We start from the raw sequence: 13,444 nt of genomic DNA on the forward strand, positions 1-13,444 counted from the left end.
AAAGTATAGTAAATTACCAATTTAGCTGCTTTTGTAAAGTAGGCTATATCGGATTGACGATAAGAAAACCACTAAAAAAAATTATATAAAAGAGCATTCCAAAGAGTATAGAGAATTTTTGCTACATAAAAAAAAAGGATTATATACCAGTTAAAGTTATAAATAATTCAAAACGTTTCTCTACTGGAGAAAATTTAGTACAAAACCCTACGTGTGCAAATTTCTATAGTTTTAACTGATTTAAAATAATTAAACATCATAATAACATTTTTGATTAATTAAACTGAAAGTTATTTGTACTTTGTTAAGGAAACCTGGATAATGTAAGCAAAAGTATTTAGCTTATAGTGTTCCGTCAATTTCCGTCCTTCTTATTTAATTTACAACTGTTGTTATTGTCATGATAATAATGTATAACTTTACCCTATAATTATTTTTTGTTGGTAAATTTAGTTAGATTTAATCGTTGCTGGTTTTTTTTGTATTTTAATGTTCTTTTGATTGATTTATGATCATTTAGTATTGCATAAGTTTAAAAATCTTAGCTGTTAATAGTTTTGTACTTTACTAATGAGAACTGCTCAAAATATTTTTAGTTTGCTGCATTCTGTTTTTTGTGAGTCTTGTTTTTTTTAATTGTATAGTAAATGGTCAGTAAAGTTTCAATATATTAAATCATAAGAGATTTTAACAAATTATTTTTGTTTTGTATAACATGCTGATGTGTACTCTGCTACATGTTTTAACAAAAATTACATAAAGTTAAAAGGATTTATAGTTTCAAACAAAAATATTAATTTACGTTTAGTTGCACAGTTAATGAATGAAGAAAAAAATTAAATAACTATGTGTAAATGTTATTAAATCATTTTGATAAAACAAAGGATACAGCTTACTTTTGGTATCAGTATGAAAACTTTTAAAATTGTTTGCTATTAAACAAAAAGCTGCTTTCTGTAATTTTATTAAATATTAGGAAAAACAAAAAGAAAACGATATTTTTAATTTAGCTATAATGTATATAAGAGACAATATTTCAGAAATCTTGGAATATTTATAACTCAAAATTTAATAGTTTATCTATATAAATTATCCCTAGTAGTTAATTTAAAATAACATTCAAAGTTTTCATACTGACAAAAAAAGTAAGCTGTCTTCTTTGTTTCATCAAAATGATTTAAGAAATTTGACATTTAATTATTTAGTTTTGTCCTTCATACTTCAACTAAAAGTAAAATAACATTATTGTATAAAACTATTTATTTTATGTCATATTAGTTTAACAAACTTGCTGCTGTTTTTCCAGTGCAGAACCTAGTACACTAACATCTAAAATGACTTTTAAATGTTTTTATATGAACGTTGTAAACTATTTTAAAATCATATACTTTGTTACAACTTGATATTTACAACATAAAAGATAACTTTATGATAAGTGTAGTGATAAAAATATTTTAACCTATTTAACGTGCACACTTTTTGAAGTAGTTTTTAGCGAACAGTCTAGCTATATATTACATGTAAACATTGTAACTGATTTCTCTTATAACAAATTTTTTAATACAACTAGGGGTAAAATAGTACAAATCGCAGACTGAATTGCGCCAGCACTGACCTTTGAAATTTTTTTTATTCTAAAATTTGTGAGCAAATTCTCCTAAAGTTATTTCAAAGAAAATAAAAAGCTATGTACTATAAGCATATAAAAAACTGCTAAAATTATCAAATTAAATTGCACAGGGTTGCCAAAGGTTTTTTGGAAAACTTTTCCAGGTTTTCGTAATTGCTGGCAGGTTTTTAAAAGAACAAGTTTTTGTCTATTACTAGTCTAAAATTAAGTGTAAGGGTAAAAATTGTCTTAAATAGTATGAAAATATTAAAAAGATACTGTACAAGTAATTTAAATGTGCTTGCTAAAATAAAATTTTAAATACAGTGCTTATTCACTTATCCGGACACGTTGGGCAAGAATTTTCTTTAAATATGTCCGGATAACTAAAAATCCGAATAAGTAGAAAAAATCAATTTTATAATATAATAATATAGCTGCTGCATATAATGCAATGCATAACAAAAGTGTTATGGTAAAAACAAATACATATTAGTTGTAACATATAGTAATTTATAATAGCTAAAATTTAGGTTAACTAGTTTATTTTTCTAAGGTAGAAAAAAAACAGACTTACTAACACTCTGCAAAAATATACTTTTTTTGAGGGTCAACCAAGTAAAATCCATCATTTGTAATACCACCTGCCCTAACTATTAATTTCAAATTAATTCTTGTTTAAGAGAAAATATAAACTAAATTTATCCTTAAAAACAAAAAACATTGAAACCTATCTCTCCCTCAAAAAAAAAACTTTTTAAACAAAAAAAATACAGACATAAAAAAATAAGAAAAACTTTGACTAAGTTTAAAGTCAATTTGACGGAAACATGTCACTCCTAACAAACTAGTTTTTATTGGAAGTTTTATTAAAATAAGAAAGAATAGTCGTTTGTTCTATATTTATAGTTTTTTCACGTTTTCAGCAGATAACTAACGGAATTTAATAAGTTGTATTTTGGCTGACACTGATAATAAACTAAAAAATATTGTAATAAGTAAACTAAATTTTTGATAACTTAATTAGTTTTGAAAAAAGATAGAATGTAACCTTTAGTAGTATCATAACTCATAATAATTAACAAAATTGTGGAATTTATAAAATCACTTAAAATTTTCTTAAACCATGAAAGTTTAAATATTTGTATCATACCAAAATGTTATGTTAAATATTTAAAAAAATTTGAATTTTATACCGACCGAAATTGTCTGGATAAGTGAGCGTCCGGATAAGTGAAGTCCGGATAAGTGAATAATCACTGTAATAAAAAAAAATAAATTCATACGATAGGTTTTTCATATATAATAAAAATTACATCCAGTTACTTGTAAAAACTCAGTAAAATTCCAAGTTTTTCAGTGATTTCGGTTCAAAATTCTAGTTTTGTTTTCTCAAATTCTAGTTTATTTTGCTTAAGTTGTCAAATTCTAGGTTTTTTGGCAAACCCTGATTGTGTTAAGCCGAAAAACTGCTGTTGGAAGTTGAAAGTCTTAATTTTTAGGAATTGAACTTATTTACGAACTAGTTCTTGATGAATAAAAAATTGACTCATATTTATGTATAATTTTTCTTTATGCAAAATAAATAAACCAGCTCTTAAGTTATAATTCAAATTTGTATCATTATTTTAAAGTTTAATACGTATTCAAAACAATATCAACTCGTGCTCTTCAGAGTTTAATATAAAAAAGTTAGAAAACAATGTTTGTTCATGTAAACTGATTTGTCTTGTTTTAAATAAAAAAACTACTTTTAAATATTTTTAATAATTTTTCAAGTATTAAATATTGGTGATGTGCGATTTTTAAACTTTGTTAAAACTACAACTTGCAATTAAAATAACAACAAAAAAGAAGAAATAATTCTGCGAATGCTTTAAATTCAAAAACATAAGAACCTTAATAAAACAAGATTATCTTAACTTCAGTTGCAGTAAGGCTAAGTATAAATTCATATTATTCTATCAAAGGAAAAAAGTTAGACCCAATTAATTTCATTAGCAGTTATATTTATTTACTGCAAGGTAATAAGACAATCTTTTATACAATTTTAATTAAAAAAAACTATTAAACTAAAATTATTTTTCTGATGATTTTTAAATACTAAATATACTCACAACCTAAAAATTACAATAGATGAAGTACACATAGAAAATTTAAAAAAAATTATAAAATGTTTATAAAAATTGACTATAAATAAAATTATTTTGTAATTTTTAAAAGTACCCAGCTGCTATAAAACCTAATGTTATTCTAAATTAACAGTTTTCTTTAATAAAAACATTAATCAATCAAAAAATAAGAATTATACAAAAAGCAGTTTTATATTTAGGTCTTAGGTACAAAAAACATATTATAAATATGCATGATTTAAGCAAATACTTTAATCCGTTTTGAGTGTTTTTTAACTAATTGTCTTTAAATTAAGGCTAAAATTAGCATACACAAGACATTTCCTACAGAAAACCCAAAAACTAATGAATTATCATCTGTTGTATGGGTAATTTTCATTTCTTATTGGCTCGCTTTTTAAATGCTTTTCAATCGTGTTGAGATCAACGAAATCTTGTTTTAAAATCGAAACTAAAGCATTCAGTCCTGTGAAGTATGTTCAGTTTATATACAAAAGATATTTAACAAACAAATATAAGCAAACCGTATAACTAACCTTCCTGCTGTTTTTTGAGATGTGCACCGATGTCATTCAAAGTGTCGTTATCGAGAAGATTGTGTCCGTTCAACGAGGTGGTTTGTTGGTAGTGATGCATGCGAGTTTGCGACAACAACTCGTTTAACCGACCCTTTGAAGTTAATAGTTTATTTTTATATATTGCGATGGGTTTTAAATATTTACAGGCGACTTTAAAAATTTTAGAAAAACTGCTTAGTTAAAAAACGATTAAACTTAAATTTAACTTGTTAGCATTGTAGGCACAAAATCTAACACAAGTTGAAGGAAAATCAAATCCTATTATCACTAAATTAAATTATTTTATTTAAAAACTAAAAACATCTAAAAGTATTTTATTATAAACAAATATTTTAAATCACAAGTTCTCAAGAAAAATTAAACGTTGGAATCAGTATAAGTAAACTTGTCTTGTATTTTCTTTACACAAAAGAAAAGAACAAAAACAACTATCCTCATACAGTTACAATTCATAATATTAATCTAAAAATATTATTTCAAAAAATATATGTGACTAGAAAAAAATACTTGCCGAAACTAAAAATACTACTTTAACATACTTTGTACTGCATAGGATTATTAAGTTGCTTCATAATTTTATCCAAATTCACTCTCAAAACATCTTCTTCTGGTTGAATAGCAAGGCCACTTTTGCGCACAATTTCTTGCATGATCACTACCTAAATTGTAGATAATTTTTATAATATAAATATGCTACTCATAAAGTGTTACAATTCACCAAGTGTATAAAAGTTGTTACCTGCAACAGTCTGTGGGATAATTCGTGCAACTTTCTTCTGTACAGCTCTATTTTTGCTTGAGTGTTCGTCATTTCATTTCTAGCCTTTTCAAGTCCTTCGCTCATGATCTATTTGATAATAAAATTATTTAGGTGTTTTAAATTATCTTATAAACTTTTATTGTTTTAATAAGTTATGGGTTAATAGAATATAACTGTTCTTGATTTATTTTAATTCAAGTGTATTAATATAATATATAACTCTTATTATAAATCAAAACAGAGTTTTGGCAATCATTTCAATATTAGTGCTAACATTAGCATAATAATTCAATCAACATTAGCATTTCATCAGTAATCTGCATAGAGTATATAATATCAATACTTTGATCTTTAACTACAATATTTGTAAATAGTCTACTTGAGTTTTTTTTTTTAATTGGTGTTGAATATACATTGAAGAATTCTTTATAGCGTGTAAATCGCCGATTAATATATATATATATAATGCTTACTTTATTGAATACGTTTAAATGACTAAACTAATTAAAAACAATGCCTTGAGTCAATGCTGAAAGAAGAAAAAATATAATAAGCACGTAACAAGATAACATAGATAATTAACTAAAAAGGTTTTTTTTTCTACAACAGACCTTAACAAGTATTACCAAAAGACAAAGTATTGGCAAAAAAATTAGAAACACTCAAATTATATATGCAAATCCCTAATCGTGAACACTTAACTCGTCTTGCGCAATTTTAAATACAAGTCAACTAACATCGAGTCTGGAGTGCTGCTGTTTGCTCATAATTTGTTGTAGCTTGAGTCGGCTGTTTAAATTGTTGAAACCAAGCATCGGCACACAAATCATATTCTCTGGATCTGGGTTGTCCTTTTTAGCTTGATCCCAAACTATCGGGTCTATACCTGTTGATAGCAAGATAGTTTAGAAAAGCATGAGATACTTATGTGTTCACATAATAGCCTAACATTTAAGTTCGCTAAACAAGCGATTGATAACGGAACTTAAATAATCTGTAAACGTAACTTGCATAAAGTCGCATCTATTAAGAAGTCTTGTGTTAAATACAGAAAAAAGTTGATTTAAAAAGAAAAAATTGAAATGTTAGAAACCAAAGTACAGTTATTCCATTTATTAAGCAGATAAAACACGTTGTACTTTACAAAACATAATTAAATTAATTAAAAATTATGTAACATCTTAAATTTTTCGTCTAGTAAACCAGTTAAAACAAAATAAGGTAAACTCAGAATGTGATAACTTTTATTTAGCTGATATTAGTATTAACATAAGCGAAGTCCCAAGTATAAAAATAACCTGCTGGTGGTTGCGCAAGAATTCGGTTTATTTGCTGAGAGGTCATTTTCAACTTGGGATTGACTTGTTCCACCATCAGCTGCTGCTCCAGTTGTTTCTTTATATTTTGTGACGTCAAAAATACGTGAAGATCAGAAGACAGAACTCGCCTGCTGCTCACTCCAGTTACGCTTGAGTGCTCCACAACGAAAATGGTCAGTTCGCATTTGTCATTGGGAACCCCCTGAATTGATTGCAAGTTTACCTGTTCAAATTATAAAAAATTGTTAAAAAGCAAAATTGTTTACTACTACACAGTTTATTAGTTTCAAAGATATCAATCTGATAATAAAATATAACATTTTTGTTACTATCTAATAAAACCTGAATGTTGTTTTGGCCACCGAGTATTTTGTGAATGGCTTGTTGAATATTCTTCTCACCGACCTTCGTCATTTCTTCTATTTTTTTCTTACAAACAAGAGCGACTAATCCCTGCTCATCTGATGACTGCGGCATTAAACTGTATCCAACTGCCTATAATTAACCTTTTAATAAAATTACTGATAAAACACAATATACTAAACAGTTTTATAAGGTGCTTAACACATAAATAAACACATATTTTAGTAAATTTTGCTTCTTTTTTCTTATAATCTTAACTTTTCGTAAAATGTTTTGAATATTTTGCTTTGTATAATTATTTGACAAATCTTGATAAAATGTCAAGATAGTAGCATCTCAACCCAACTTATTTTTTCTATTGAGGTAACTAACTTTTTGCTTACTCGAAGATAACAGAGTATACATTTACATTACATATAATTTAATTAAACCATAAATACTATTAAAAAAAATTAATCATCTTAAAACTGATAATACAATAATTGTATAAAAATTTAAAGTTGTTTACTGGGTGTCTGAAATGAATGTTCGAAAAAACAAAAATTTCAGAACACAAAACAACCGCGATTGTGCAAATAATTATAAAATATAGTTTATAAAAACACTTTGTATAAAGACTCGTCTTAACAGTATTATTTAATAAGACGCTATATTAAGGGCATAGGGGGGTAAACACCCTTTTTTGGTTTTTGATCTTATTTTATATAGATTTTACTAAGCTACAAGATGCTTTTTACAGATTAAAAAAATTCAAAATATTTTTTGAGATATAGCTGGTCAAAGTCGGAGGCAACAATAGGTTTCTTATGGGAGGTGCAAACTAAAACGGCAAATAACTAGAAATCACTAAAAATCTATCTTCTCCTACGTTTTTTGAGATAACTACCTCAAATTTTTAGGAAATGTTCCTTGCAATATTTAGAAAATTCTGTCGGAACAGAATTTAAAAAAATTAAAAAATAAAAATTTTAGAACAAAAAAACAAAAAAAAAACTGTTTTTTTTTGTTTATTTTTTATATAAAATTTATATATTTTATTTTTTTCAAAATTCCTTCCGACAGAATTTTCTAAATATATCAAGGAACATTTCCTAAAAGTTTGAGGTAATTATCTCAAAAAACGTAGAAGATAGATTTTTAGTGAAATAGTCTATTTTTGCTGTTTTAGTATGCGCCTCCAATAAGGAACCTATTGTTGGCTCCGACTTTGACCGGCTATATTTCAAAAACAGTTTTGAATTTTTTTAATCTGTAAAAAGCATTTTGTAGCTTAGTAAAAACTATATAAAATAAGATCAAAAACCAAAAAAGGGTGTTTACCCCCCCCCCCCTATGCCCTTAAATAGGTTTGAAAATAGGTTTATATTTGAAAAGACAAATAAAAAAAGCGCATTAACAATTTGCAACCACTTAATTTTTTTTAAGAAGAAGTACCATTTCGTTTCAAGAGTCAAACTTTTTTCTTTCTTACATTAAAGTAAGTTTAAAAAACCTTCAAAATGTTTAAGTTAGATATAAAGAAGTAAACAAACTTATCCCTTAATCACTAAAAAAACAGAATTAGGTACACCACAATTTTATATCAACCAAAAGTTTTAACTATAAAAAAAAAACTTTTACATAACAAATCTACATAAAATACAAACTAAAACACCTAAAATATATATTTTACCTTTAAACTTTAAAACCAAAATTAAACTGTTTTAAATGTATATAAGCCTAAAATTATATCTTAAAAAAACTAATTTATCGAATTGGAAAGTAGCCAAAAAAAATCGATTAATCATAACAAATGAAAACTTATAAAATGTATATACTAACTTTGAAACGACAGAAATATGAATCAGGTACAAATGTTACATGGCTACCATCTTGCTTGTAAAAGCCACGGCCATTTCCCCAAAAGGCCTGCAACTGATTCCATGAAGCAATTATCTTGTCCTTTTCTTTGTCATTGAAAAGAACTGGTGTACTAATTGCTTGCAGCGTTGAGTGAAGTTCTACGGCTTTATCTGATCACAAAAAACTTTTTTTTAATTCTTTAATAACAATATAATTATTAAAAATAAACTTGTAAAAGATAAGTTCAATAGCAAATCAACGTAATAAACCATATAAGAATAAAACTACAAAATTATGCTTTAAACTTTATTGAATAACTAACTTTTTGCAATAAGTTATAAATTATATAAGGTAACTTACACTATGAATTTCAGTATTACAATAAAAGATCCTTAAATTAAAAAAAATATATTTGTTAAAAACTTTTTTATTTTTTATCAACTTATTGATTTACAGTTAGTTTATACCTAAAGCTATTAATACAATTAAGTATAATAGTTAAATTGATTCAGTAGCATCAAATAAGTATTTAAATAAAAACAAAAGATAAAATCAAACCATTTCTAGTTAAATTTGTGTTTATATTTACTTACCATTATTTTGTTGTTGGTTTGTAGTTGAAGTTTGACCAAAGCCTGGAAATGTTAAATAACTTTAATTTTACACTTACTTCTTATCATTAGTAATACTTTCATCAAAACTAGTCATAATTTTTAAACACAAATAAAATCAGTGTGGTTCAAGTTAAAAGGTATAAACGGATCCATAAGTCTTGACAAAAATTAGTATTCAACACATTCAATTTAAAAATGTTTATATAAAATTTGAAAAACTGAAGCTCTATTAGAACTTAGTCCATTTATTCTAGCAAATATATAAGAGCTTTTGAAATAAGGAATTTATACTGAAATAAACCACACTATACTACAATGTTTAGTTTTATAGAATAAAAAACTCATAAAAAAGAAGCAAGGGGTTCAAATTTAAGTCTGTTAACGAAATAAAAAACTACCTCCAGTTGTAGTTGTCGTATTTCCAAACAAACCACCAGAAGGCTTAGAGTTGAACACTAAAAATTAATACATTTTAGACACATTAAACCATTGTTACTAATTAAATAGCTTAAATTTTCCAATCAAAGTTTTTTCCACAAGGTATAAATACACCTGTTGCTTTAAATCATTTATTGAAAATTTTAAAAAGCTAAAAAATTGAACTACACTAAGAAATTTAATTCATAAACATTAAATACTTTTCGATATGTAATAATATATCTTGTTCTATAATAAAGAAGTTTCGCGTAATTTAATTACAGGCCTATTTTTTATGTACTTCAACTATGCTTAACCACAATAGTTAAAAGTAAATGCTACACTACTACAAAACAATGCAAAGTTTCAAGAGTGAAAAAAATTGAGACACTAAAAGTCTAAATGCAAATAATTAAATCCACTTTATAGAAACCAAAATTTTTATATAAAATTATTACTAACTACTAGATCCAGTACCAAACAAGCTCGTGCTACCGGAACTAGAAGTTTTTGACCCAAACAAGCCTCCGGATGTTGAAGTTTGGCCAAATAGTCCAGTACCAGCCGTTGTACTCGACTTCTGTCCAAAAGCAGATGTGCCTCCAAACAAACCTCCACTTGATGCACTTGTTGTAGTGGTTTTCGCACCAAAACCTTAATAACATATTTGTTCTATGTAACAATAATATAAATATATAAAAGTATATAATTATATGTAAAAATATAATTTAAGCAAACATATTTTTTTACATTGACTTCTTATTAAAAAAAAAATTGTATGTAAATACTTTACTTATTTACTGCGTTTGGGTCGGCTGCAGTGATAAGATTTTTTCATTCATAAAATTATGCTAATGAGGTAAAAAGTAATAATACAGCAGTACATATATAACATCTAAACTCTTTTCTATAACCAATTTTACTCAAACAAATGTTACTTATAATTTTTACCTTTTCCCCTAACCAAACTAACGAAAAGTTTAGCAAGTCAAACGTAAAAAAAGTTTAATTAAAACTTAAAACTAAGTTAAGTAAAATTTTAGCAAACTAGAAGCGCCTAGAATTTGCAGCTGATAGACTGCGTTTTGCACATTAACTGCTCTACAGTATCTGTAAAAGATATAGTACTTGGTACAAACACAGTTGATTTGATTTTTCACTTTTTAATTTCTTCTCAATTTTTTTTTTTAGATTTCAAAAAAAAAGTAGATAGATTTCTAGAGAATTTTTAGATTTATGAGAAAATTGACAATGAAAAACTGCAGTCTAAAGATTTAAATCAGAGATTTTTTTAATATAACTAATTTCATAACCAAATAAAAATGTTCATAGTCTATAAAATGGTTTTTAAAATATACTTTCAGCTCTCATTTATGATCAAATAATAATTTCAATAAAAAATGTCTTTATTCCCTATGCTCATAAATTTTTATTTTTTCTTAACAGGATAATCCAAGAAACTTAAGGGTTCAAACTAATTTAGTGATCACACTGACAAAAAGTTTTCTAATAACTTTTAGAGTTTTTAAAGTAAAATTTCAAAGATTACTAGTATAAGTACAAAACTGGCATATTTCACAATAAGTTTTTTACCTGTAGTATTTCCAAAAAGGCCTCCACTAGCTGTAGTTGTGGTTGTTTTTGCTCCAAAACCTTTTTTAAATCATTAATATTAGAATGCTGATTTAATTTTAAAAAAAAATGTAATTTTAAGTATGCAATAAAATATTTTACTAAAGTAATTAAAGATCGCTTATAGCAAAAAGAAATGACACTCATATTATATTTTTACACGCTTTATTAAAATACTATATTCAAAATGGATAAAGAACACAAGTTAATAACCATTTAAAAAAAGATGAGCTTATTAGAAATAAGAAGATTGCACCTTAATAAAGGGTTTGACATTAAATTTGTTTCTTTAACAAGAAGTATTAAGTAATTTAAGGGCATAGGGGGGGGGGGGGGGGGTAAACACCCTTTTTTGGTTTTTGATCTTATTTTATATAGTTTTTACTAAGCTACAAGATGCTTTTTACAGATTTAAAAAGTTCAAAACAGTTTTTGAGATATAGCCGGTCAAAGTCGGAGGCAACAATAGGTTCCTTATGGGAGGCACAAACTAAAACGGCAAAAATTATATTTTACTAAAAATCTATCTTCTCCTACGTTTTTTGAGATAACTACCTCAAACTTTTAGGAAATGTTCCTTGATATATTTAGAAAATTCTGTCGGAAGGAATTTTGAAAAAAATAAAATATATAAATTTTATATAAAAAATAAACAAAAAAAACAGTTTTTTTTTTTTTTTTTTTTGTTATAAAATTTTTATTTTTTAATTTTTTTTAATTCTGTTACGACAGAATTTTCTAAATACTGCAAGGAACATTTCCTAAAAGTTTGAGGTAGTTATCTCAAAAAACGTAGGAGAAGATAGATTTTTAGTAAAATAGTCTATTTTTGCCGTTTTAGTTTGCGCCTCCCATAAGGAACCTATTGTTGCCTCCGACTTTGACCGGCTATATCTCAAAAATTGTTTTGAACTTTTTAAATCTGTAAAAAGCATCTTGTAGCTTAGTAAAAACTATATAAAATAAGACCAAAAACCAAAAAAGGGTGTTTACCCCCCCCCCTATGCCCTTAATTTTAATTAGTTATCTATGCTAAAATATTAGCATAAAACATTTTGATGTAACAAATAAAAACTATTTCATACTTCAAAACTGTTGTGTCTGCATTTCAAGATTTTCTTTAATAAAGACAGATCTTAATAAATTTATTACGGATATTAAATTTTCCTAAATATTTAACTTGTTTTAATAAATTTCGCTAAAAAAATATATAAAATATCGGGAAAATAAGTATCAAAACACTATATCCAAACTAATAAATAAGCGCTTTATTATGAGTATTTAGTTGAAATAGTTTTTATTTTTTAATGTTTTTAAAAATAACTTGAACTATATAACATGATTTTAGAAAATATTTTTTTAAACTGATCCTTATTAAAATAATTTAATTTTTAGTACTTTCAAACCATTCCAGAATAACATTAGATTAAATCAAGAATAAAACCTGTAGATCCAAACAGTCCACCAGTGGAAGATGCTGTACTTTTAGCTCCAAAGCCTAATTTTTCAAAGTAAAATTTTTATTTTAAACTATAGCTTTTAATTGCAAATCATCCTTAGCAAAAAAATAAAATTAATAAATAAAAACTTATATTTTAATTATTAAACTACCTACTATAAGATAAAATCCTGTATTGAGATGCACATATAAGAGCATATTTTTGAAAGTTCTAAATCAAAGTTTACATACTTTGACTTAACTAAACTTTTTTTGTGAAAACTTTAAACAATATGTACTATTTGTAAATTTTCTGAAACTTAATAGTTTTAACTAACTTAAAACAGGTTCTGACAACTTATTTTATCTCAGAAACTTATAGTTCGAATTTTAAGTTAGATGTCAAATTATTAAAGTGATTTTTGATAAAAGATTAAAAAATAAATTAAAATAATACCTGAGGATCCAAATAAATTTGTTGTTGCAGCTGGTTTGGAAGAAGCTGCAATTTTAAAATAGTTAAAACAGTAAAATAATTGAATTTACGTTCATTAATACTTTTTTTTAATTTTAAAAATAGCTGATAAAAGAGAAAAATATCTCACATGCATATTACTAAGTAAAACTTTGCATTTTTATGATTAGTGCATAGATTTTTAGAAAATTTTTAACTTAAACTATTATTTCTAAAATTGAACAAGTTGTTTTAGTTGCGAAACTTCAGGTTAAATTATATTTTA

General features: G+C 25.7%; 1 protein-coding gene across 1 annotated transcript; it reads right to left on the reverse strand.

Moving 5' to 3' along the window:
* Nucleotides 1-4,094: 4,094 nt before the first annotated feature.
* On the reverse strand, nucleotides 4,095-13,206 carry LOC145848718 (nuclear pore complex protein Nup54-like; the record flags this gene model as incomplete). Its single annotated transcript, XM_082953998.1, has 11 exons — nucleotides 4,095-4,207; nucleotides 4,278-4,410; nucleotides 4,859-4,978; nucleotides 5,059-5,166; nucleotides 5,817-5,965; nucleotides 6,378-6,621; nucleotides 6,741-6,893; nucleotides 8,583-8,773; nucleotides 10,247-10,288; nucleotides 12,711-12,764; nucleotides 13,162-13,206. Coding segments are annotated over 11 exons (1,352 nt in total), but the record flags the coding sequence as incomplete, so codon positions are not given.
* Nucleotides 13,207-13,444: the final 238 nt, after the last annotated feature.

Source organism: Thalia democratica, unplaced genomic scaffold (genome assembly GCF_965202585.1).
Source record: "Thalia democratica unplaced genomic scaffold, ktThaDemo2.hap1.1 HAP1_SCAFFOLD_1623, whole genome shotgun sequence".
Taxonomy (NCBI): domain Eukaryota; kingdom Metazoa; phylum Chordata; class Thaliacea; order Salpida; family Salpidae; genus Thalia; species Thalia democratica.